The sequence below is a fragment of the Lissotriton helveticus genome, chromosome 10 (genome assembly GCF_964261635.1).
Source record: "Lissotriton helveticus chromosome 10, aLisHel1.1, whole genome shotgun sequence".
NCBI classification, from domain to species: domain Eukaryota; kingdom Metazoa; phylum Chordata; class Amphibia; order Caudata; family Salamandridae; genus Lissotriton; species Lissotriton helveticus.
Window position 1 is genome coordinate 719307567 of NC_136071.1, and position 27005 is coordinate 719334571.

At 46.5% G+C, this 27005-nt stretch overlaps 1 protein-coding gene across 2 annotated transcripts in view; it reads left to right on the forward strand.

Annotated features, from left to right (window-relative positions):
• DNAJB6 (DnaJ heat shock protein family (Hsp40) member B6) overlaps positions 1-27005 on the forward strand; it is a 451460-nt gene that overhangs the window by 89473 nt on the left and 334982 nt on the right. For both annotated transcript variants that reach the window (XM_078663269.1, XM_078663268.1), the window contains exons 4-5: positions 2578-2634; positions 5292-5402. In XM_078663269.1, the coding sequence (XP_078519395.1) occupies positions 2578-2634; positions 5292-5402 (168 nt within the window). The remainder of the gene's footprint in view (positions 1-2577; positions 2635-5291; positions 5403-27005) is intronic.

Here is a 27005-nt window from a genome sequence, read left to right on the forward strand (position 1 = left end):
GATCTACTTCTGAGTGAGGTCTGTGGGACCGTAGAGATTGAGTCAATGTGTGTCTTTCGGGTCTCCCTCCGAATGTTTCTCCTCCGTTGCGGGAAGTGTCCGTCGGCCCCTATTGGTGCCACCATTATTCCGTCCATCTGGGTGTTTGCCCGCTCGACGCCAGCCTTCTATCCAATCCCAGGCCTCTTCTGGGGACAAGAAGAACCAAGTCTTGCCTTCAAACTCCACTCGGAGTTTGGCCAGGAATAGCATGGAGTATTTGATATTTTTATCACTGAGGGCTACTTTGCTGCTGTGAAACGATGTCTTTGTGCTTGCACCTGGACCGTGTAGTCCGGAAAGAAAGTAATGTTGGCATTATCTATTTTTAATGGAGGTCCGGTTCTGGCAGTTTGTAGGATAACATCTCTATCCCGAAAGTTTAAAACTTTTACAATCAGCGTACGTGGAGGAGCTCTGGGTTTAGGGTGCCCACTGGGAGCCCTATGAGCTTGCTCTATGGAGAAATAGCTTGAGAGACGTTTAGGTTGGAGTTTGAGGATGAGGTCCTCAACGAAGAGGTCCGTTGCTGGTCCCTCCATTCGTTCGGATACTCCAAGGATGCAGATGTTATTCCGTCTGGACCTCCCTTCATAATCGTCGAGGAGCTCCTCCATCCTTTTCTGTTGGTGCTGTAGCTGTGAGACCTGATCTTGGAGGGCGGAGGTATCAATCACCAGGGTTGCTGTGATGGTCTCAACTTCTCGAACGCGAGAGTCCATCTTCCTCAAATCTGCTCTCAGAAGGTTCACCTCTATGTTTACGGAGTCGATGCGCGATTCCAGGGATGTTCGCACCCCTGCTATGCCCTCCATGACATCTTCTAGGGTAGGAGATTTAGCCTGGGAGCGAGGTTGGGATGCTTTAGGATCATCTCCAGGAGCCATATTGGTTTCCTCACCCTTCTTTGTCCAGGTAAACTTCTCCAGTTGCTTTTGATCTTGTGATTTGGGGCCTCTGTTAGCCATGGGGTTGTTCTGGGGGAATCACACCCATAATGGGCGCCTACGCGTGGGGAGGAAGTCCTTTGCGGGCCTGTCTGTGTTCCAGGTGGATCCTGTAGGCCAGGAGACAAATTGAGGCTCTTGAGGCTCTTGCGACGGTCACTCACTGCGGCCCTTGTCTGTAATTGGTGGTTGTCTAGGTTGATCAACTGTGCACCCCTGTTAGTTCACGGGCCCGAGGGTGTCGTGAGCCTCGGGTCTCAGCTGCGGCGGTTGGGGCAGTTGCCGATCCTGGTATCTTGAAAGCCCTCAGGTCTCAGGTCTCTGCACCCCTCGCTGCCTCTATGGGGGTAGGGCTTGCCTCTGTCGGTTCCCCGGTGGGGGCCGCGTCAACTCCGGCTGTCCGGCCACGTGTGCCTTACCGGGCCCAACGCTACACACCTCACCGTCTGTGCCCCAAGGGAGGAAGCTGGTCCAGGGTCGGGCGCTGCATGCTGGAGCTTGTTTAATGTGGTGTCCCTGTGGGGTGAGACTTGCTGCTGTTGGTACTTTGCTGGGGCTATGTTAATTTGGGCTGCTTGGCCGCCTGGCCGTGTAGATCTCACCCGGGTATTAAGTTGCACCATTTGCTTTCCGGAACACCGGGGAGAAAGTAAGTCCAAGGGCAGGTGTGTTCGCCGGCGGGAGCGCGTTCGTTGCAGTGATATTTGGGATCTGCGACAGGAGGGCCTTTACCTGAATGGGTTACAAAGGATATTAAACTTCTCTAGTGACCTTTGTCTCACCAGTCTTGGTCTCTAAATCATCCAGCCTCTCCTCCCCCTCAGTTTACCAATACAATACCTCCTAGAAACATGGTTAATTTTGAACTTTGTATCATTTAGATGCACCAACCCCTTTCCTATAGCTTTTAATCCTTACTCTCTATCCATTTCTTCATTCGCCCGTCTTCTAAATACATCAGTGGTTTGTTAAAATGCTGTGAACCCCTTTAAGGAACTATTCACTTGACAGTACAACTTGTATTAGCTTAAACTTTTGCGTACAAGGATGCAGTCTCATGTCTGTAGCCTTGACATCGTTCAGGTTGGTGCTAAGAAAACAAATATGAAATAAACGGATGCATGTACAATTGTGTTCAGTTGCTTATGATGCCATCTCTCTGGAAAGTAAGACACCTCTCTTGAATAGGGCAAGTAGGTTGGAAGATGGTTGAAATGGTTCAGAGAAGACCGGTCTGTGCTTGATCATGGACTACAGCACTCCTTGTCTCCTTATTGGATTCCAGCTAATGAGTTTCTAAATCCTCCCTGTCCTCTTCAGCTAGATACTTTGATTACATTTTCCAAAACATTAAGTGCCCTTCACCCGTAGTCAATTCTCAGATCGTTCAGTGTTTTCTTCAGTGTGATACATGGGTGCACTTTAACATTTCATTCTTTCAGGATTGTCTTGCAATAACTTATCTGACACTTAATGTGCCTGTTAAATTCTAGTCTTGAACAGAGGATTAACTATGCCTACAAAAGTGAATTAAATAAGTATGTTTTTATTTTGAGGTCGTGAATTTTAATTTAGAACTTATCTTTTACAGCCAAAAAACGTGATATTTATGATAAATATGGAAAAGAAGGTTTAAGCGGAGGAGGTGGTAAGTATTTGTTCTCAGATTTGATTCCATTAAATGCTTGAGCAACATACTGGATTTAACTATTTTCTGTTTTTTTAATAATCAAAATGTAGTCTCTGGTCCAAAATGCCATTGTTCTTTTTGTGTGCAAATCTTTCTTTAGCTTAACACATCATTCATAGACTGATACTGTGATTATCCTTCACAAAATGCAAGTTGCTTGACCCTGCAGAAAGTCTATCAATCACCCTTGAAGTCATGGTAAAGACACAGAAGCCAGACTGTCCTTGCACTCCTCTGAGGGTTTACTGTAATATACATGTCCAGAGATTTTGACTGGTCATCCTATTTTTTTTTAAGATTACCTCAGTTGTAGGCTTATTTCTGATGTTCAGTGGTAGCAGTCTCTTTAATATGATAACCATAATGAGGTATAGTCTGTCAAGACTTGGATGCCATGTTTTAATGTGACTGGACTTTCTCCAATTTTATCCACTCAGTTTGCACTTTAGTGACTGCCATACATCTTGAAATAATCGACTGACTTATGCAGTTTCCCTGCTGTGCGCCGTCTGTTCCCCAGTATTTTGTAGTAACTTTTTTCATGGATTACCTTCCTTGTGGACTTCCTGCTATACTTCATTTTTATACCAGTGAAGTCTTTTTCAAGGATTGTGCTCAGATTTGCATAGGTTAATTATATTATTTATTTGATGGAATCGACCACAGGCCTCTGTGTGTGGCACATTGGATCATTTACATTGCAAGAAAGGCACAAGTCAGTTAAACAAAAGTTTATTTGGAATTGTTAGTCCTTAAACATTTTTAAAATCTCCATACATAGAGACTTTTATATTCTTAAATCTTAAATAAAATCTATAATAAAAGTTTGTACATTTAAAATTCATTAAACTTTTCGTTGATCCGTATAAATATTATATCTGTAATATTTAAAAACTACTTTTTCCGCCCTATTCACATTTAAGGTGGGCTTTTTTGTTAGCTTTTTGAATAATCTTCCCCGTAGCACAAGCTATATCTAAGTTACTCATTTCAGTTAAATGATGTACTGCTTGTACCCTATTTCTAATACCATACTTTAAAACAATTGCGCATACAAACACTTTCCGTATATCCAACATTTTCAGACAGTCCAATAAAATATGTAACATATCTCAATTGGTACCCAGCATGCAAACACATTTCCCTTTAATGCCAGTCATAGCTTTCTTTACCCCGTTATTTGCATAGCAAGGGTTAACTCCGATTCTTAGTCTTAGCAATTCTCTTCTTATCTGCTGACACGGTAGTCTAACAATATATGGGAAATGTTTCTAATTTTGCCATGAGTTGGCCATAAAGTGTACTGATTTTTTCCCCTTAGGATAATCTTTATCATGATCTCGAGAGATTTCTTTCCCCCGGGCCCTTAGTTCCCTCGTATCAGCCTCGATTTTTAAGGTCTGAGGGCACAGATTAATCCTCACAGAGCTACAAGCTTTAGTTAAAGTTTCTCTTATCACTTTTGCCCATCTTAACTCGCTATTCAAAATCTCCTTTCTACACCACTGTGAATTTTTAGTTCTTCTCTATTGCCCAGATGTTGCCAAAATCTTAGTAGCGCTGTAATGCCAAGATATTGCAATGCAAGAAAGGCACAAAGATAACTGAGCATGGTGGATTAGCACCAACTTAGTTTACATAAAATGTCTTTCTTGCAAGAATTCTAGTTCAGTTAATTTAGCCAACTACTTGTGGAACTGTCATCCTTGTTGGTTTAATAGATTGCATGTTTAGTATTCATTGAGATGGCAGAACATTGAATGCTACGTGTTGAGGGTAGGAGATGGGGGGCGGTTGGTGGGGGTAAAACTGAATGTGCCACGACGAGGTTAGCAGTTGCTGAGGAGGCTGAAAGTGCTTAATAACAGTTTTAGTACTTTGCACACTGCCACAGAGATGGTGGGACAATCTAGGTGTTTGATTCAAGAATTTGTAATCAATTTTGTGGTTTTATATAGTGTGGGAAAGACTCAGATGAATTGTCCTTTAGTGGTCCATGTTATAAGAGATAACCGACATAATACAAAATGTCTAATGAAAGAGAAACCTGATGCTAGGAAAGGTGTAACATGTCCATAATATGTAAGAGTTCCTGTTACTGATTTGATGAGTGGATGAGCTTGGATTCTGTTCCGGATTGATATTACTGAAGATTCCTCAAAGGAAGCAGTACTGACTAGGAGTCCTAGTTCCTCTTGCTGGGTGTGAATCTAAATTTAATTCATAAAAACACATCCCTTACCAAGTGGGTCTGCAAAGCAAAAGTCGACTTGGGTAGGTAAATGACACATATATGAATTTCATCTTTTTAACATGCGTGTTTTTATGGCCTAAATTGACTGAAATAAAATCTTTGAATTCATTTATATCATTTTACATCATAATAGGCCAAAACATGCCTTTCTGGATTCCTACAGTGGCAGGATCAGCATCCAAATACACTTGTAAACTAAGTTTATTTGACAAAGGTCTCCTGAATGTTTAATCTTGTGGGTACTTTTTTTGTTCTTGCTGGGCTTGTGGCTTGGGTGCTACTTGAGGAAAGATGTTACTCTAAAATTCCTTGCTGAATAACCATTTTTTTCCTTTGTACTAATGTGGTCTTATGTTTGCAGGTGGAAGTCATTATGACAGTCCATTTGAATTTGGATTCCAATTCCGTAATCCAGAGGATGTGTTTCGGGAATTCTTTGGCGGAAGAGATCCATTTTCTTTTGATTTCTTTGGTAAGGTGTTTGGCCCATTCTGAGAAATGCATTATTTTTTGGTTTTTTAAATTCTACAGCTTGATCTTGCTAAAAAGAATAATTTTCTCCATTTTTAAAGGTGGCATACAGTTTAAGCAGTTGATATTGATCAGTTACCTGCATAATGTCTACATTTTCATGATCTCGAAACAGAAGTGATGGGAAATAAATTTCCACTACATTGAGGAATGATTTTATACTTTAGCTTTTAATAAACAATAATAAGTTTTAAAAATGTAATTCCAAAGGGGTTTAAATATTCCTGAAGCATGTACGCTTTCAAGCAATTACGTATTTCTTTCTTTTAAGAGTTAAAAATAACAAAGGGTGCTTTTTTGTAGGCCTAGATGCCTGTAAATTGAAGACCTTGTTTCCTACAGTATGTAGTCCCACTTCCCACATTGCGAACATTGCTCTTAGGACTCAAGAGGGGGCTTACTACCGAGATATTGCTTCTGCGAGCACTGTTCGATAGGCATGATGACTAGTGGCGGCTCCTCCTCTAAGCCGAAAGAAAGTCGCCCCACAAGAAAAATAAAATAACGCCAGGTTAATATCAGTTATTTTTTTGCCCTAGCGGATCTCCAAGTGGGGTACGGGTGGGACTGGACCGCATTGCTTGAAGAGCAGGAGAGGTGTGGTAGGCATTCCAGTGGGCATAACTGCTCTGCTGGCCATCTTGAGTCGGCCAGTCATGCACACTGTGCCTGTTCCTCACCAGGCTGCAATGCACAGCCTGGTGAGGAACATGCCCAGGCCCCCAGTTTCAATCCGAGTGCCGATTCACGACATTCAGACCAATTGCAATGCTGCTATCAGCAGCGTTGTGATTGGCTAGAGGACTCTGGAAGCCTGGGTGCTTCCTGTGCCTGCTGTTGTGGAAGAACAACGGTGGAGAGGCGGCCACCGGCAAGGTAAACTTATTTTTTTTCTCAGTTTTTCTTTTTTTAACCCCCCCTTCCCTCACCCGCCCCCCCGCTCCCTCTCACGCCCCACCACTGATGCACGGTAGCAGCTGCTACTGACGATGAGGAAAGTGATTAAAAGGAATGGAAACCCTTTCAGAGCAGCCAGTAGTTTAGACAAGAAGTAGACAGTTGTTTACCCCAGGTAATGGGTATCTTACTAGTTCACTGTCCCGTGAAGGACATGGAATGAATCATAGTCTGATGGAGACGATTTGGAGTCAAATTGGACATAACCATTCGAATAACAGAGGGACTAATGTTTCCTTTACAGTTCGTAAGATATACCAGACCGAGCCATCAAGCCTGCTTCTTCACCTTTGAGAGGAATACCTCTTTTGCATGAGATACAATGCCACTTACCCACCTACGTCGTTCGGCTCAGAAATACAAGGCCCTGTACAGGACATCAGACAAAGTCTGACTATTCTCTCAACTGCTCAACTGCTGTACAGCATCTATTCAGAAAACAGATGAACAGCATTAAATGCTATAACAAGAATTGCAGGAACATAGATAAAATTGGTTGAAGGATGTGCTGCCTCATTATTGAAAATAATGAAGATCCCTAAGCTTTGGAATGATTTGTCTGGCTCTGGTGCAACATGGAACCTTTTTGACACTTATTGTAGGAGGGGCAAAAAGCACAGGCTAGACTCATTACAAAAAAAGGCAAACCAACTCCTCTGCAATCATTTATGCTTTATAGCCACTACTATTTTAAGACCTGTCTCTGCGGCCTCCTATGCAATTGTTGGCTATGCGGTGGAGACCTTGTCGGGATTCTGGACGTTTGATAGCCAAACAGTGTTTGTAGCATCTCATCAATAGGTGTAACAAAGAATAATGACAAGTAGACCTCAAGGCCATTGGCCTCACTTCAAACGAATTACACCTTTCCTAGAGAGACAATACTAGATAGGCAGATGGTCTGCTCACTTCTTTATTCTTGCCGTCGTAGTCTGTACACTCCTTATTAAGGTACGAACAAGGCCATCAGACACCCAGGCCTACATGCAGACACACAGTGAACCACCTGCGCATTCATTTAACCAATCCAGAAAGAGCATGACTTCTGATGGCTACTTCTAACTGCATACACCTCACCTTTTAAATATCCCAGGTGCCAGTGTGGATCTGCAATTCTCAACACTCCAATGGTAAATGAGTTGTGGTGAAGCCACTGGAGGCATATAGCGCCCACCCGGCACCTGGACATCACTTACTTTTTTTCTGTGCTTTTTGATATGGTTTCAGAGCTTCACTGCTCAAAATATTTTGCTCCGAATTGTTTTTGGCGCAGTGCTGGGATGCCAATGAAGTTACAGACTCCAGTGCCACCTTCAACTCACTTTACAGCACCACCTCTAGTGTTGCCTATGGTTCCTTCACCACCACTTCCTCACACCCTCATGGAGAGCCTGAGAAGCTCAGGACCTCTTAGGAGAGGAATGGTGCCAGAAGGAAAAAAGCTGGGGCACGTTACTGGGACACTATTCGTGATCTTTTTGGATGTGATTGAGACCAGCCATCTCCAGACTGCTAAGGCGACACAGATGACACGGACCCTTTGCCTTCCTCCAATACTTCAGATCTGCTGGCCCATCATAACAGCAGTGGGCTGAATACTTCTGCTGATTTAGACATTCACCCGCCCCTGGTCCAGCTCTTGCAGAGATGGTGAGCTTTCATGCAGTCCTTGAAAAGGCATCTGAAGATGTAGAACTTCTCCTGTCTTCAGTGGAGTATCGCCCCAACATTTTGATGGATGTTTTACAGTCCGCTGCCACCTCAGTGGAACTCTGGTTTCCTTTTAACAAGGCCCTTCTTGAGACAGTTAAGGACCCATGGTTTAAGTCATTGTCGTGCCCAGCAGCCAACAAATCAATAACCCAACGCTACAGATCAGCCCTGAAGACCACACCATCTTATCCTTGCATCCATCTCAGGAGAGTTTGGTGGTTTGAGCCTTCTCCACTATTAGATCGAACCATAGAGCTTTTCCTGTTGACCTGCTAAACGGGCAGTCCAAGAAAATTAAAGGAGTGGGTACACAGTCTTTTTCTGTCTGACGCCTGCCTGGCAGTACATTAGCTGATTCTTGCTCTTCTTGGTTCGCTACACCCCCTCCCCCTTTGGGAAATGGCAGCACCGGTAGTCCCTGGACTACTAGAACACCTAAGTGGCCACTTCGGAGAATGCCTTGTCATCAGGATGGGCCTGGACACAATGGACTGTATTGCCAGGACCATTAACCCATCAGTTAGCTGAGTAGGCTTGCCTGGCTCCACTGTGCAGGCTTCTCAGTGGTTGTGCAAAACACCTTAATGGACATGCAGATAGACAGGGTGTGGCTTTTTGGTCCAAAGGTGAGCTCAGCGCTTGAACACTTTCAAGAAGGGAGAGCCACAGTAAGATATCTGCTATTTTTGTCGACATTTCCTTTCTAAGGCCTAGGTCCCTTGGAAGAGGCTTTTAGTATAGAATGACCCAACCATCCCTGCTTGTTAAACAGAAGCAGAAACTTATGGCCCATCAGTATGGACATAGAGGCAAAGAACACCACTGACCAATACATCTTCAACCCCCCACCAGATTTGGCAGGGTGTGTGAAAGTGCCATCTTTCTTGCATGTTTTGCCCCCACTTTTTGCTGAATTGCTGATGTGCTTTGACTGAGTGTGCCCTGGTCTCCTGCCAATCAGGTGCCCAGGGCCTGTGTTCCTTCCCTAAACTGTATTGAAACCTTGACCCAATTGGCCTCTCTGGCCACAGGTCAGCCCCTGGTAAATGGTACCCTAGGTACCCAGGGCACTGTGACCAGAGAAGACCCCTAAGTGCTGCAGCCGTTATTGTGCCACCCTTAGGGGCCCTCTCCCCTGACTCACACACACTGCCTTTGCAGGCTGCGTGTCTGGGTGCAGAACACACTGCCCTGGCATACCTCAGTCACCCCTATAGCTGGATGCCCTATGCCAGTGGCGTGGATACAGGTACATGAGCCCTGTACCCCTACAATACCCAGGTCCATTCCTGGGCACTGTAAGTGCAGTGCTGCCAATAAAGGTATATGGTGCTGGGAGGTCGTCAACACGAACCCCACAGCACCATGATGGCTGCACTGAAGACTCAGAAGTTTGGTATCAAGCTTCTCGGCACATTAAATTCACACTGATGCCAGTATGGGATTTAATGTACAATGCACGACAGAGGGCAATTTAGAGCTGCCCCCTGAAACTAACCCACAACCCGTGTCTTGACTGAGACGCTGCCTAGGCTGCCACCCAGCAGACATGTTGCTGGACCCCCTGGGTAGAGAGCCATCCGCTCTCATGGGCCTCCAACAATTCAGATCCTGGGGCGAGGTGCTAGGCCTCCGCCCCCAGGATGGGCAGGGGGAGCTTCAAAGGCATGCCACCTTTGTGAGCTTCTCCAGGCCACTTTCTGTACTCAGCAACTGGCCCACTCCGGTTCTGACCCCCACTCTGGCGGGAAGACAGACGGGAAAACCTAAGAGAGGAAAGGGGGTGTGCCAGCCTCTGTCAACCCCACCCCTCATGTGGGGGAGGCGAGGTGAAGCACAACTTCGGGCTCTCGCCATCTTGAGGATGGGGAGCCCTACCCAATCAGAGACAGGCTCCCCCCCCCCCCCCCCCCCCCTCCGACTGGAGAGTGGCAGGATAGGAGATGTACTCACCCCAGGGAAGGGACCCATTTGTCCCTGACCTTCCCCTACATGTAACTCCCTTAAATTTAGTATTTAGGGGCACCCTGAACCTTCCTTCCTCAGATCCCGATTCTGAAACAAGAAGAAAGAAGACCTGCCGTGCAGCTGCTGACAGGACGACAGCAACTGACTTGGCCCCAGCCCCACAGGCCTGTCGGCCCTCGAACCTGCTCCTGCTGAATCCCGGCGTCTCCTATGGTCCGCAACCTCGAAAATCCCAGAGGACCAGACTGCCTTGCTCATCTAAAGACTGGGACTCCCACAAGCAGTGGTTCTGCTCAAACAGCAACAACCCCTGGTGCCAGCCAGGAACCGGGAATCTAGCACACTCTGCACTTTCCGAGCCTGGCCTGTGCCTGAATGAACAAAGACCACGAGGGCTTTCCCACGATGACTGTGACCACGAATCCAGCACCCAAAGACCCTCCTCGACGCTCCTGACGACGCCTGCAGCCTCACAACCAGGGACCCCTCCAACCGCGACCAGCTGAGGGTAAGTTTTCCAGACACCAAAAGACACCGCTGCACCCGGTGCCCCATGGCCCCCTGTGCCGAACTCCTGGGTGGCTACCTAACCTACAGCTTCCCAACTTACCTTTTGAAGTGGTGGTCGCACCTGAAGAATCTCCGCCCCCGAGCTTGCAGCCTTGGTTCGTTTTGCAGCTTTCCCATTTAAATACATTAAGCGCCCAAAAGCACCCTGCACCCAGCCGCCCGAGTGCCCCTGGAAGTGCAGCATCTGTTCTATCCTACTTCCCCAATTGCCCTGTGTACGTGACCAGGAGCTCAGCTCCCACAGCCGCGTGGTCTGCCTGCTAGCAGCCACCAACCAAAGGCCCCCTATCCTCCATAGGATAACATTGGGCCTACTCACTCGGCACCCGGCTGCCCCGGTGATGCTGAGGGTGTAATGACTATACCTACCTGACCATGGGAGACCCCTGAGTCTTGCCCCAGAACCTTAACTCTGCCAGCTGAGTACTTACCCAAAGACCGATAACTTGATTTTCTCCATAGGGTAACATTGGCTGGGTTTCACTTGGATGTTCTTTTAAGTGTCAAGTTCTGCAACTTTGAAATATTCCTTAAAAATCGTCCGATTAACGTAAACAAAATTACTCACCTGTTACCAAGAGAGATCCCAGTGCTGGATCTTTGTTCCCAGCACTGACCATCAAAAGTAATTACAACTGTAATTTTCCGATAACCTGATTTCCTTCAATAGGATAACATTGCTTGGTTTTGACCAAAATTTCTTGACCAAAATTTCTTCTAAGTGTCGATTTTCAAAACATACAAATATTCCTTAAAAATCGCCTGTGTAACCAAAATGATTTCTCTCAACTGCTTACAAGAAATGCACCAGGGCTGAATCCAAGATCCAGCCCTGAGTTAGAAAAACATTTGTAAAGTGGTTTTTATTGCATTTACTTAAAACTTCCCATTGAGCCCAATGTTATAATTGCATATTGCAACAACTTTATCTATTGCATTTAAAAGTCAACTGCTATGTGAAAGTATTCAATTGCAACAGCTCATTCTGAGAAAGTATTTTTATACCTACTTGTGGTTCTAAACTAAAACAATATATTTTTATATACAAAACAATTGGCTTCTAGTTCATTTCTTGAGTGTGAGATCATTTGCTGACTGAGTGTGTACAACAAATGCTTTACACTGTCCTCTGATACTGCCTTACTGCTCAACCAAGCTACCACTTTAGAGAGTAAGGTTATATCCAACTTTAGCCTCTGCCATACCTCTGGGGACTGTGGACTCTGTGCACACTGAACCTTACTTTGGTGCAGTATATACAGAGCCACTTTCTTACACTGCGGACCACCTTTTTATTTTTCAGGAGATGTTAATGAGTCATTCCTCATTAACATGCTGTTTGACGAGACTCGTCTGTTTGGGAAGTTCAAGGAGAACTGGACCTCAACAGACTCCCTCCTGAGTTTCTGTCCATATACCCAACCACATCAGTCCTACCACTCCTTTCGCGTCTTCAGCAGAGGTGCCCCATACCTTCGACTCCTCTTCCTCCCACCCCTTTCAAACAACTGACTGAGAACCACCTCTCTTGTTTTTCAGTATGAAGCATAAGCCATTTTGGCTTAAAGGGGCTATTGAGTGGGTGCCTGCATAAGATGTAATATGTAGTTGTAATTCTCCAGTATTGGGGTGTCTTTCATAGATTCACATGCCTGAATCATTCCCCTTCGTCAGAGTGACAGTCCCACGGTACATAAAAAAGCAATAATTTGCCTATAATAAACCAAAACCCTTGGTAATAACCAACCAGGAAGTAAAGTAGCCCTAAGCTACAGTGAAAAAACTTACACACATGACTATCCTAGTCATTTTGTATAGACCAAACTACAGCCAATCAGGCGACAGCACCCACCAGAATGTTCTCCTCAGAGGCTCAGGCTCTCAGATTTTCTACTGCACGTTGTGTGAAGGGAGTCTCCCTGAGCTCTGCTCAGTACTTCACTTTTCTGACTGAATTTATTCATCCAGTATGTTATCTTCTAAGAAATCTCTCTTCAAGCCTTGTGATTCTTGTGGGAAGCTCCGGCTTTTTAAAGAAGACCCCCACAAAAAGTGCATTTATTGCCTTTATCCGGATCATGAGGTTAAAGACTGTAAAATCTGCAGGACCTTCCCTCAGAAGACCCTCAGGGACAGGGAAGAATGCCTTCTTTTATGGCTACAGAAGTTAAAGGACCAAGACAGCGCTCTTTCTGAGGTAGGAAATATGGCCTCAGGGTCATCTAAAACTTCTAGGAAGAGGAAGGCTGAGGAAGATTCATCTTCCACTGGGGCTAAGGTATTGAGAAAGGTTCAGCCCTCCAAGAGCTCTGGCCTGTCTTCAGGAAAAAAGGCTTCTCCACCTTCTGGATCTGTGTCGCCCCCTAAAAAGACTGGAGAGTCTTTGACCTCTAAAAGGCTTCCTGAGAAGATGTTACCTCAGAAGAAAAAGTCTACTCCGTAAACTGAGTCGTCGTCGATTCCATCGTCGTCGATTACCATAGTCGTCGATTACCATAGTCGACACCACCTCAACGTCTACGGTAACCTTCTCGTCTCCTAAGCCCGAGATGATTGTCGTCGGCCTCTTCGCCATCGACGCTGATCTCGGTAAGGCCTATTTCGTCGGCGAAGATAATACCTTCCATCGTCGACGCTCTGCCGCCGCCGAGTGCTTCGTCGACGAAAAGCAGCTTGATGTCGACGACCCTACCGTCGACGAAGACTACATCGTCGACTACCCTACCGTCGACGAAGACTACATAGTCGATGAGTGCTCCGTCGACGAAGGCTGCCTCGTCGACAGCTTCATCGTCGACGAAATTGTCCCGTCTACGACAGCATCATCGACAAAAGATTCTTCATCGTCGATGAAGATTACACCATCGCTTAAAGTAACTGTCCTGTCGACGCTGTCGTCGACGGAACCGTCTACGAACAAACCGTCGACGCCACTTTTATCGAAGTGTACTGACTTACACCACACTTACACTTATGATCTTCTACACCAGCTAAGACCTCCTTTAGCCAACCAATTATGTCACCTTCTTTGCTTCAGAGACGTGGCGCCTCATTACTAGCACTATCACCGCTTAAATTGCCTGACCAATTGCTGGATTCAGATGACGATGAGGAGAAATCTGACATTGATGACAGGTTCCGCACTGCTACTAGTCGATCGGAACTGCTCATAAAATATCAAGAGGAGGATCCAGAAGACGAACAGTTCTCTGAATCCGTAGATCAAGTTCCGGCCACGGTGCCTTCAGCACAGATGCCTCTGGCGCTTCTCGATAATTTACAGTATATGTTACAAGATTATTATCGTCGTTTTCCTCCCTCTGAGTCGGCGGCATCCCTTCCATCCACTCCCATGCCTCAGGCCTCTATATCCACTTTGAGATCCCCAAGACCACAATCTTCATCACCTTTTCATCATTCTCAAGGAGCAAACACCACTGATGAGGATAGGGAAGAGGGAGAAGTGGATGATGAATCTAGTCTGTAGGAGTGGGATGATTATCAGATTCAGACGCCATCACCTTCGGCCCCAGCTACACCTCCAGTTGATATTGGGGGATTTCATGTACTGATGGAAAGGGCTACTAAGAGATTCTCGATTGCAATGGAAACAAAGTAAGACGAGTGCTTTCTTTATGATTTTAAAGATCATCCGCGAAGACAAGGCGGAACGATTCCCATCATTGACTTCATATGGAAGGAAGGTTTAAAAATTGACAAACCCCAATTCTCGTCCAGCTGTACTACCCAGATTAGATAAAAAGTACAAGGCACCGAACAAATCTCCTGCGTGCTTAATAGGACAACCTAAGACTGATTCGGTTGTCGCTCAAGCGGCTCAAAGACTTGCCAGGAACCCATCATCACCTATCTCAGCTCCACCTGATAGAGATGGCAGGCGCTTGGATTCCATCGGAAAGAAGGTCTCCACGATGGCTGCAACCACTGTAAGAGCTGCGAATTCCCTAGCAATACTATGGAGATAAGACAGGCAGATGTGGTCCAACATCTCCCCCTATGTTGAGATGTTACCAGAACCTGCAAAAACGGAAGCAAAGCAGGTATTACGAGAGGGCGAGCTTGCTTCAGCAGAAATAATCGATGCAGCAGTAGACGTGGCGTCTACAGGCTTTAGACAGCTAGCAGGTGCTGCGGTGTTAAGAAGACAAGGATGGCTGTAGTCCACATCGTTTCGTCAAGAGGTCCAGACCAAGATAATTGACATGCCTTTTGATGGCGAGTTTCTCTTTGGCCAGTATGTTGAAGAGGCTCTACAAGCCATAAAGAAAGACACTGCAACAGCGCGATCTTTGGGTAGCCTGCAATTTCGCAGGTCGTCCTTTCGAGGGGCTAAAGGACACAGATTTTTTCAAACAGAGGAAACTAGTCAGCAGAGGAATCAACCCTACAGACAGCAGTCTTACGGACAAACAGGTAACTCTTAACACGCAGTCCAGAAGAAAGTCCTCCTACCGTGGAAGAGATTTGAATAAAAAAACAGTGAGACACGCTGCCTGCCGCCATCTCTACCCTTCCCCAGTCAAGAGTTGGAGGAAAAATATTCCAATACTACTCAAATTGGTCCGCAATTACTACAGACAAGTGGGTCCTGAATCTAGTGGCCAGGGGTCACAGTTTAGAATTCGAGAAAATCCCCCCAAATTCTCCTCCCAAGGGCCCACCTCCAGCTCGGATCAAGGAGCTGTTCACCCAAATACGCTCAATGATTCGGAAGGGAGCGATCAGAGTTCCTCATTTGCAGAACGGAACGGGCTTTTGCTCCAGATTCTTCCACATAAGGAAAAAGTCGGGGAATGGCGTCCCATCCTCGACTTACGTGCTCTCAACACATACTTAAAGAAGTTGACCTTCAGAATTTTAACACTTCAAGAAATACTCCAGCTTCTTTCAATGAGGATCACATGGCCACCCTCTATCTTCAAGACGCTTACTTTCATGTGCCAATCCTCCCCAAGCACAGAAAATGTATGCGTTTCAGAGTGGCTGGCAGGGATTCTCAGTCAAAAGTTCTCCCCTTTGGACTTCGCTCAGCGCCCCGTGTTTTCACAAAAATGATAGCTCGGGTAGCAGCACATCTCCGCCTAGAAGGCATTCAAATCTTCCCTTACCTGGACGATTGCCTTATCAAGGCCAGTTCTTTTGCAATGGCAAGCGCACAGGTTCAGAGATGCCTGTCTTTTTTCCAATCAATGGGTCTCTCCATCAATTTCGACAAATCTCATCTCATTCCATCTCAAAGAAAGCCTTTCTTGGGAGCAACACTGGATACCCATCTTGCTCAAGCCTTAGTCTCAAGAGAAAGGCAACACAAGATCTGCAGGATGGCTCTCCAACTACAAGAAAAAGAGTTTGTTTCAGTTCGAAAGTACAAATCTTTCCTGGGGATGATCTCATCCTGCATCCCTCTAATACCCAACTGTCGTCTCAGAATGAGACCTCTACAAGAAGAGCTCAACCTCCAATGGTTGCAGGTTTCAGGGTTGTTCGACATTATTCACATAACCCATCGTATGAAGGAGGTTTTTCAATGGTGGACTCGGGTAAAACATTTACAGGAGGATGCGTGTTTCTGGGAGAAGTGCCAAGGTTTACCATCACCACGGATGCTTCCCTCGAGGGATGGAGAGCACACCTTCAGGGGATGACTGTCAACGGAAAGTGGAATGTACAGCAAAGGAAGTGGTATATCAACCTCCTGGAGCTACGGGCCATATTCTTGGCCTTGAAATCTTTTCAAACAATCATACAGGAGTCATCAGTACTAATCCGTACAGACAATGCAACAAGTATGCATTATTTAAACAAACAAGGCGGGACAAAGTCAGCCCTTCTCTCCCAACAAGCCCAGGAGATTTGGGATTGGGCTCTGGGCCACGGGATCACTCTTTCAGCGGTCCATGTTCCCGGGATATCCAATGTACTAGCAGATTCTCTCAGCAGGGCAACAAGATCCAATCACGAATGGGAGATCCACCAACCGACGCTGGACCGAGTCTTTCGGAAGTGGGGGCACCCAGATCTGGACCGGTTTGCGACGTTTCAGAACCGCAAATGCCCACACTTTGCAAGCTGGCTTCCCCACAAACAATCATGCGGGAATGCCCTTTCGATGAATTGTCTCAGATATATGCATACACCTTTCCTCCGATTCCGTTGGTTCCCAGGGTCATCCACAAAATGAAGAAACAACCGTGTCGCATCATCCTTATTGCTCCCAGATGGCCTCGCCAATACTGGTTTACCGAGCTTCCCCTCCTCTCGGAGTGCGAACCCATTCAGTTTCCACCAATACCGAACCTTTTAACCATCCAAGAGGGTCAAGTTTGCCACCCTGACCCAGCCTCCTTGAAATTAGCAGCTTGGCTCCTCAACACCTTGAGTTTGCACACTTAGATATTCCTGCGGATTGCCAAGAAGTCTTAGCCAATGCTAGAGCACCTGCAACGATTAAGACATACAAACTCAAATGGAAGAGATTTTGTGCTTGGTGTCATTCTGCTAACTTACATCCAATTCAGGCCAAGCCAGAACAGATCTTACTGTTCTTTCACCATTCCACGTTGAAAGTAGTCTTGTAAGCCATTTCAAGGTTCCATCAAGTTGGCTCTAACTCTCTCTACTCAACTAGAGTGATTCAGCAATTTTTTAAAGGGCTTTTTCGTATGTTTCCACCTGTTCGGCGTGCGCCTCCATCCTGGCTTTTGAATGTAGTACTCACTCAGCTCATGCGCCATCCCTTTGAGCCTATTCATAAGGTGGATCTCAAATTCCTTACCTGGAAGATTTCTCTTCTTCTAGCACTGACCTCGGCACGTAGAGTCAGTGACATTCAAGCATTTACTATCAAGTCTCCGTTTTTGCAATTCACTTCAAACTCAGTGGTGCTTCGTACCAATCCAAGCTACATGCCTAAAGTTCCATCCGATTTCCATCTTAATGAAATGAAATTTGATTTGTAAAGCGCATGGTTGCCCTAGAGCGTCCCAGCGCTTAATGAACCAGTAATTCTGAAGACATTCTTTCCCAATCCTCAAACGGTAGCGGAGAAAGCCTTACATTCCCTTGACATCAGAAGGTGTCTAAAATTCTATCTACAAAGAACGGCTACATTACGTAAGACTGACCAGTTATTTGTAGCATATGGAAAGATACGTCAAGGATACACTGTATCTAAACAGACTATAGCCCGCTGGGTGTCCTCAGCTATCAGTCTATGCCATCAGCAAGCAGGAAGGCCACTGCAATCATTGCCAAGGGCGCATTCTACGAGAGCGGTCTCCTCCTCGACAGCCATTTTTGCTGGAGTGCCTCGTCATCATATCTGCAAAGCAGCAACCTGGTCCAGTGAGCATACCTTCACCAGGCACTACTGCTTAGATGCTGCCAGCGATGCAGATACTTCAGTGAGACGAGCAGTGCTTCGCAATCTTTTTAAATAAGGTGAGCGTCTGTTCTCCCTCCTCCTCTATGCTCTTTTAGATGCTTATTTTGCATGTCCTTGTTGTTGGCAAAGCATGTGTATTCATTATGATATAAGAAGTGTTTATGAGCAGGATGGTGTGTACTGCTATCTACTCTGATTCAGGCATGTGAATCTATGAAAGACACCCCAATACTGGAGGAGAACAATAGCTACTTACCTGTAATCTGTGGTTCTCCAGTATTGGTGTCTGAGAGAAGTTGGAAGTAGTGAACACTGTGTATCAGTCCAAACAACCCTTATTGATGATTGGTTGAAAGTCAACCTGATAGACCAGCTATCCTAGTAGCATGGATACGAGCAGTCTAAGGCTAAGACTCTAGAGGGCGTGTTAAGCCAGCTGTTTTACCATCACATTACCCCTTGAACACCAAGTGAAAGGACACCACACAAGTTGTTATCAAAAATAAAGTATATTTATTTATAACAGGACTACCCTGGCTCTTTATGAGACAGGAAGCTAAGCACACAACAAAACTCTTAAAGAAATACTTAAAGTCGCACAATTTACACAAATGCCCGAGGGGCACGAAAAACCATATACACAAGAAGTGGAATGCGAAGTTACTAGCAGGTAAGTAATACTTTTCTAGACTGTAGAAACGCTAGGCCTACAATGCTGAACCCTTAGATTAGAAGCAGGAGGCCTAGGGACGCCGTGTGCAGAGTGGGAACTCTCACGCGTAATGCAGGAACAAGTCTATGGATACTAGCACTTAGCAAAGTTGTTGTTCTCGGGCAAACCCGACTAGGTGGGTCGAAAACAAGGGTGGATCCGAACACTTAGGGTGTTGGACTATGCTGGAGCACCGGAGTACTCAGTTTACCTAGCCCAGGGGCTGCGGCTGCATAGGGTTCAAGTTGCGTCGGAAACCCTCGTTGAAGATCCAGGAGCCTGAAGAAAGAAGTTGCTGGCAGGCGGCCAGTGAAGAAGTTCGTGGTGATCCAAGCCTGGATCAGGGAAGAAGAAACCTGTAAGCAGAGGGGACCAAGTTCTGAATCACTAGCCAGTGATTTGAGTGGGCACCAAGGTGGCACCGGACGAAGTCACCTCAGCCAGGTGAGCGGGCGCTGCTGGGCTCTGCAGTCTCTCGGACCAGGAGGCGTTGTCGGCGACCAGGATGGAGGTGCGAGCTGTCCCACGAAGGTACTTGCTGTCGACGTCGCTGGACCCAGGATTGGGCAACAAGTCTTGGCAAATGCAAGGCCCTCGCGGTGGACCTAAAATGGCGTCTGAAGTGGACCAGGAGGGTCCAGGGTGCTTCTCTGATGGAGGGAAGCAAGGGCCAGTCCGGAGCAACCAGACCAGCGGTGTTTGTCGTCAGGGTTCGTCGTCAGAGGGTCACTAGCCAACGGGCAAGTGACCTGGACAATGCGGTGAGCAGCAAAAAGCAGAAGGGCCCCACGCAGATCTCGTGGATGTAGGGGGGCTGGACTTCGGTGCTGGAGCTGCTCAGGGTCGGGGCTTCTCTTACCCCAAAGCACTCGGTCGAGGGTCACTCGGTGGTTGTGCTGGACAAGCGTCATGCAGTTCTGAAGATGGCCGGTCCCTCGAGGTCTCGTCGCACCCACGGATCACAGCTGGGCTGATGATGTAGGTTGAGGTCAGAGGTGCCAGGGAAGCCGGTTCTCGTCGTGCTGGAGCAGTCTTGATCCGGAGGAGAGACTGGCAACAAACCGCGATGCTTGGTTGGTGCCTGCTGCTGCAGGGTGACTACTCCTTAGTCACAAGGGAGAAATCTTAGGAAGAAGTCTTGAGTTCCTTTCGTGGAAAGTAGTTTCAGGATTCAAAGATGATCTGATTTGGAAGGGGGCCAGTTCCTACCTTTATCCTGCAAAAAGGGGCTGGCACGCGACTTAGTCCTGCCCTATGGGTGGGACTAGGAGGGGGGTGGTTACACCCCTCTCCTTTGGCGGGCTTTCCCCAGATCAGGGGCTGGAGTGCCCCTGGAACTGGTTCAAGCCGGCCTATGCACAGTGAGCACCGGGGTGCCACTTGCAGTCACCTTCCTCTAAAGCCCTGCCTACCTAGAATACACAAAATCCTGTCTGGGACGGTGCTAGCACCGCCCCTGGCAGGAAACCCTTTGTCCTTGCCTCCTGGGCTGGGAGGACTCCCAGCAGCAGGAGGGCAGACTTGTGTCTCGGTGGCAGCATCCATTTTGTGGAGCTAAGGCTCTGCCTGACTTTAACCGGGGTTACAGGTTACATACATGTCGTGTCCCTCTAGAAGGGTGGAATGCTAACCCCGTCGCCAGAATTGGCGAGGGGTTAGTATTCCAATTCGTGTGACACCGGACCATGAGGTGGGGAGCTGTAAGTTCTGTAGAACTTTCTCCACAAAGACTTTAAAGGACAGGGAAGGCCGTTTACTCCTCTGGCTACAAAGACTTAAAGATAAAGATAATGTACTTTCTGATGCTGAAAGTCTTGTTTCTGGCCATTCCCAAGCAGCCTCCAAGCGTGGTAGTGTGCATGAGTTGCCTTCTCCATATTTAAAAAAGAGGATGTCTCTTTCCTTGGCCACTACGGTGTCACCACTTCTTACCACTTCTGGGCCCACCAGACCTGGCTCTCAGGCTCCTGCTGCATCTTCTTCAAGTTTTTATGTGAAGAAAACTGATTTTCCATCGACAACGGTGTCGTCTTCAGTTCGGTCAACTAGATTTGCTGTTTCTGGTTTGAAATCGACGACGATGCTTGCTTCTGGATCGTCTACAGCCCTTTCGTCGACGTCATCGTCGTCGATGAAGGTCATTCTCAGTTCTAAGACTGTCGTCGATTATCCCAATTTGATCGTCTTCGACGAAGAAACCTCCGCCGTCGACAGTTCGATCGTCGTCGACGAAGGGTGTAAAGATGTTGGTTTCGTTGACTCCTTCGACGATGGGTGTTCCGTCGACGGGTGTTCCGTCGACGAGTGTTCCGTCGACGAAGATGAAAACGAAGGTTCCGTCGACATCTACGTCGACGAAGGTTCCGTCGTCGGCACCATTGCCGTCGACGACTGTTTCGTCGAAGAAGACTGCAAAGACCGTAGCACCGTCTATGCCTCCGACGGCACAGTCGACGGAAGGATTGCCATCGACGGAGTCTGAAAATGTAGGAAAGACAGTACCATCTACATTTGCCTCGCTACCTTTGTTGCCCCTGCATTCCAGCAAGTCGGACAAGGTTGCAACTTTTCCTGAAGGGGGGTATGGCTCAACCACCCGCGCCTTTGTTTGCTACAGACTCAAATCAGGAGTCTGAAGAGGGTGTGCATGAAGCTTTTACTGAGGCTCGAAGTCTGTCAGATTTAATTATGAAGTGTCAGGAGTTCAGTAATTATGAGGAGGAGCAGTATAGCCAACGTGATGAGGTTCAGACTCAAATGCCAGCTGCGATGTTGCCTTTGTCGCTGATTTCAAACCTCCAAACCCAAACTATGTTGGACGACTATAATCGGCGTTTCCCGCCATCACCACAAGTACCTACAGTTCCATCAGTCTTAACCCCTATTACGGAGCTGTCAGCTGCTCCTTCAGTACCTTCACCGCCTGCTGCCATTCAGCGACACACATCAATTCAAGTACACGCAACTGTGTATCCTGATGATGACGAGGAGAACCCTCCGGAACAAGAAGATGGAGAGGTTACAGATGTGGATGGTGATGATCAGAGGGCATAGTGGGACGACTATCGGGCACAGACACCATCCCCATCTCGGGTGACGCCAGGGGATTCTCCTCCGGTGGATATTGCAAGTTTCCATCAATTGATGGATAGGGCGGCTCAGCGTTTTAAGTTATCACGAGTCCAAAGAGAGGAAGATTATTTCCTTTATGATTTCAAGAGCCAACCATTCAAACAGATTCATACTGTTCCAATTATAGATTTCATCTGGGCTGAAGGGGTGAAACTCATGAAGACGCCAAATTCTTTGCCGGCCCAATTGCCACGGTTAGAAAAGAAATATAAGGCGCCGGTCGGATCTCCAGCATGCCTCATTGGCCAGCCGAAGCCAGATTCAGTTGTTAGCAGCTCAGAGTGGATCCCGGAATCCTGCATCTACTATTACAGCTCCTCCGGATCGGGAGGGCCGTCGCCTTGATGCTATAGGGCGCAGGTTTTCATCGATGTCTTCCACTACTGTGAGGGTGGCTAATGCAATGGCCATCTTGGGTCGATATGACCGTCAAGTTTGGGCAGATATGTCGGCCTATGTGGCGTTACTCCCGGATGCTTCCAAGGCGGAAGCATTACAGCTTCTTCAGGAAGGAGAAAGAACATCTGAAGAATTGATCGATTGTGCAGTGGATGTAGCCTGCACTGGGTTCCGGCAGCTCGCTGGAGCGGCTGTCTTACGTAGACGAGGTTGGTTGCGCTCGACCTCTTTCCGTCAGGAAGTTCAAGCAAAAATTCTTGATATGCCATATAATGTCGAATCACTGTGGAGCACACATTGACGAGGCGTTACAATCTATAAAGAAGGACACGGACACTGCACGTGCCTGAGGTACTCTTCAATTTAAGAAACCGCCCTTTCGGGGTGCCCGAGGACGAGGCACCAATTCCAATTTTCGAGGAGGAAGCAATCAATATCGCTCCTACAACCAAGGCAACCAGCGTTTCTCCGGTAACCATCCGCAGTCGTCTCATCAGCAATCGGCCAAGACCTATAGAGGGAAGTCCTCTTACAGAGGATCTTCCAATAAACGACAATGACTTACCTTTAACTCAGCAAATTGGAGGTCTAATCTCTCTGTTTGGTTCTCAATGGTCCTCCATCACCACGGACCGTTGGGTGCTAGACATTGTGGAAAAGGGCCATGCATTGGAATTCGTCAAAATCCCTCCTCCAACTCCACCTTCCGGGCCGCCTCCTCCGCCCCTCAAGGAACTTTTCCAACAGGTTCACCTTCTGATTCAGAAGGGTGCAGTAGAGGTAGTGCCAAAGTCTCAGAGGAAAGTGGTTTTATTCCCGTTTTTTCCTAATCGTCAAGAAGAACGGGGAATGGAGACCAATATTGGACTTGAGAGCATTAAACCAATATCTCAAGAATCAATCCTTCCGCTTGCTAACGCTTACAGAAATCTTGCGTTTGCTCTGTCGGAGATTTCATGGCTACTATCGACCTCCGAGACGCCCACTTCCATGTCCCAATACTCCTATGTCATCGGAAGTTCCTACGATTTCAGGTGGGGCAACAACATTTCCAGTTCAGAGTATTGCCATTTGGCCTGCGTTCCGCCCCTCGAGTCTTTACCAAGATATTGGCTCCTGTCATGGCCGATCTACGCCTCCAAGGTGTTCGTTTGATATTCCCATATCTCGACGATTGCCTCCTGAAGTCGCAGTCCCGCTCACACCTGCTGTGCCATACCTCCCTTTGTCAGAGGGTGTTTCGTTCCTTGAGTCTGTCTCTCAACCTAGAAAAGTCCCAATTACACCCTTCAACTTGCAAGGATTTCCTAGGGGCCTTCATTAGATACCACGCTGGCAAAGGCATTTGTGTCTCTGGAACGCCAACAAAGAAGTCTTCGTCTAGTTTTTCTAATGCTGTCAAAACAGTACGTTTCAGTTCGACTGCTGAAGTCATTTCTAGGGATGGCATCATCGTGCATCGCTCTCATCCCACATTGCAGACTACGGACACGTTCCTATTCAAGAAGAATTAGACGGCCAGTGGTGTCAAGTCACCGGATCCTTCAACGATGTAATTTGTGTCACGATTCGCATGAAAGCCGCACTCAAATGGTGGACACAGCCATTACATCTTGCAACAGGGATGTCTTTCCTATCAGTCACTCCAGATCTTACGCTCACAACGGATGCATCTCTGGAGGGATGGGGGGCACACCTCCAGGACCTGTCCATAAAGGGAAAATGGACTCTACATCAAAAAGCCTGGCACATCAACAAATTGGAACTCATGGCTATTTTTCTAGCGCTCAAGTCGTTTCAACCCGTGCTGCAAGGAGAGTCTGTCCTTATACAAACAGACAACACAACCTGCATGCATTACATAAACAAGCAGGGCGGAACGAAATCTCCGGTACTGTCTCGGCTGGCGCAGTCAATTTGGGACTGGTCACTCAGGCACCAAATCACGATTACCGCAGTTCATCTCCCAGGGTTATCCAACCTCCTGGCGGATTCCCTAAGCAGATCCCGATCTTCAACCCACGAGTGGGAGCTACATCAACCAACACTCGAATTGATCTTTTGTCGCTGGGGTCGCCCAAAACTGGATATCTTTGCCATGCCGGAGAACCGGAAATGCCCAGCTTACGCAAGTTGGCATCCCCACAAAGGATCGCAGGGCAATGCCCTTTAGATGAACTGGTCAAATATGTTTGCTTATGCCTTTCCTCCAATCCCTCTGGTGCCTTGGGTGCTTTGGAAGATACGGAGAGAACCCTGCCACATCCTTCTCATTGCTCCCAGGTGGCCACGACAGGCATGGTTCTCGGAGTTGCTTCTTCTGTCCCAGTAGGAGCCCATCCTTCTTCATCCTCGGATGGATCTTCTTTCCATGGACAGGGGTCTAATTTACCATCCGGACCACTCTTCTCTGAGCTTATCAGCCTGGAACTTGAACACTGAGAATTTGCACATCTAGCCATTCTTCAAAAATGTCGAGACATCCTTGCCCAGGCCAGAGCTCCTTCAACTATAAAGACTTACAAGTTGAAATGGAAACAATAGTGTCATTTGTGTGCTGCTGCCGGTTTGCATCCCTTACGTGCGACACCTGCACAGCTCCTCCCTTTCTTCTTTCATTTGGCTCAGTCAGGATTGTCTCATGCCACTTTTAAGAGTTTTTCTGGCGGCAATTTCACGCTTCTGCCACGATGGCTCCACCTCCCTCTGTTCCTCTCGGATAATACGCCAATTTTTCAAAGGACTATTTCGTAAATTTCCACCAATTCGGCGCCCTCCTCCTGCTTGGCGCCTTAACATTGTTTTGGCATAATTAATGAAAGCGCCATTTGAGCCAATACACAGAGCCGACCTCCAATATATCACCTGGAAGGTTGCTCTTCTCCTTGCATTGACGTCTTCGCGTCGAGTAAGCGACATTCATGCATTTACGATCAATCCACCATTTCACCTGGAAGGTTGCTCTTCTCCTTGCATTGACGTCTTCGCGTCGAGTAAGTGACATTCATGCATTTACGATCAATCCACCATTTCTTCAGTTTCAATCTGATTGTGTGCTGCTTCACACTAACCCTACTTTTCTTCCTAAAGTACCTTCAGATTTCCACATCAATGAACCTATTATCCTGAAGACTTTCTTTGCTAACCCGCAGTCTCCTGCGGAACAACGCTTTCACTCCTTAGACATTAAACAGTGCTTGAAGTTCTACATCAGCAGAACGGCCCAGTTCCGCAAGTCTGACCAACTCTTCGTGGCTTATGGACGTTTTCACAAAGGGCGTCCAGTTACCAAACCTACTATAGCCCGTTGGGTGTCTTCGGCTATTGCTTTCTGCCATCAGAAGGCAGGTAAACCTTTGCAAGTTTCGGTGAGGGCCCACTCTACCATATCAATGGCGTCCTCTACTGCCTTTGCCGGTGTCCCGCTGCATCAGATTTGCAGAGCAGCCACGTGGTCCAGCAGGCACACGTTCACGAAACACTACTGTCTGGGTGCCATGAATGAAGCGGATACCGCAGTAGGACAAGCTGTGCTTCGTACTCTTTTTCAATAAGGTGAGCCTCTGTTCTACCCTGCTCCTATTAGTTTACAAGTAATTATTGACTGTTTGATATATATATGTACTCTATACATATGATTCTCAGTCTTTTCTTATGCTTTGTAACTCTGGAAACTTTCTTTGGTACTGACTGCTATCTATTCTATATTCAAGCATGTGAATCTATGAAAGACACCCCAATACCGGAGAAGAACAATTGTTACTTACCTGTAAACAGGTGGTTCTCCAGTATTGGTGTCTTTCATAGATTCACATGCGACCCTCCCTCCTCCCCTCAGAGGCTCTCTTCTCCTCACAGACTCTTTGGTCACTCTTGTGCTCGAAAATCTGAGGTGCTGAGCTCTGAGGAGAAGATTCTAGAGGGTTGCTGTCGCCTGATTGGCTGCAGTTTGGACCAACATAATGACAAGGATAGGCTGCATATGGTTTTTTCCTTTCCCATGCATTCCTATGTAGAATTGTGTAGGCAGGTTATGCCTTTTTTCTGGTACATATTTCAGGTTGTATGTTGTTATATATATATATATATATATATATATATATATATATATATATATATATATAGATATAGATATATATATATATATATATATATATATATTATTGCTATTTTATTTACCGTGGGACTCCGACAACTGGGAATATTCAAGCATGTGAATCTATGAAAGACACCAATACTGGAGAACCACCTGTTTACAGGTAAGTAACAATTGTTCATATCCTCTATTGTGTTTGATTTTAATAAATTATAATGTTACTCATTTATATAATAGGAACCCAGGCCACCCAGAGGATGCACATAACAACTGACTTAACTCTAGGTTCAGTTTTGGCTTTGTCTTGTTGGGGGAAGTATTAATCTTTTTAATTTCATGTTTGAAACCCATCGATTTATATATAAAAAAATACTTCTCAATGCACTGATATAATCTGATGTACTAAGGAGAAATGGTTCTGCATGTTAATGAAATACACTTTTTGAATTTTTAAGAGACTTTATAAAATGTTTACACTTTTGCTGCAAATGTGTTTAAAAATGAAGTTGTTCCTTAAGAGATACTAGACACCCTAGCTTCCTTGCTTGAACTTCACTTAACCTTTAAATAAATGCTTGCCTGTTTATATAAC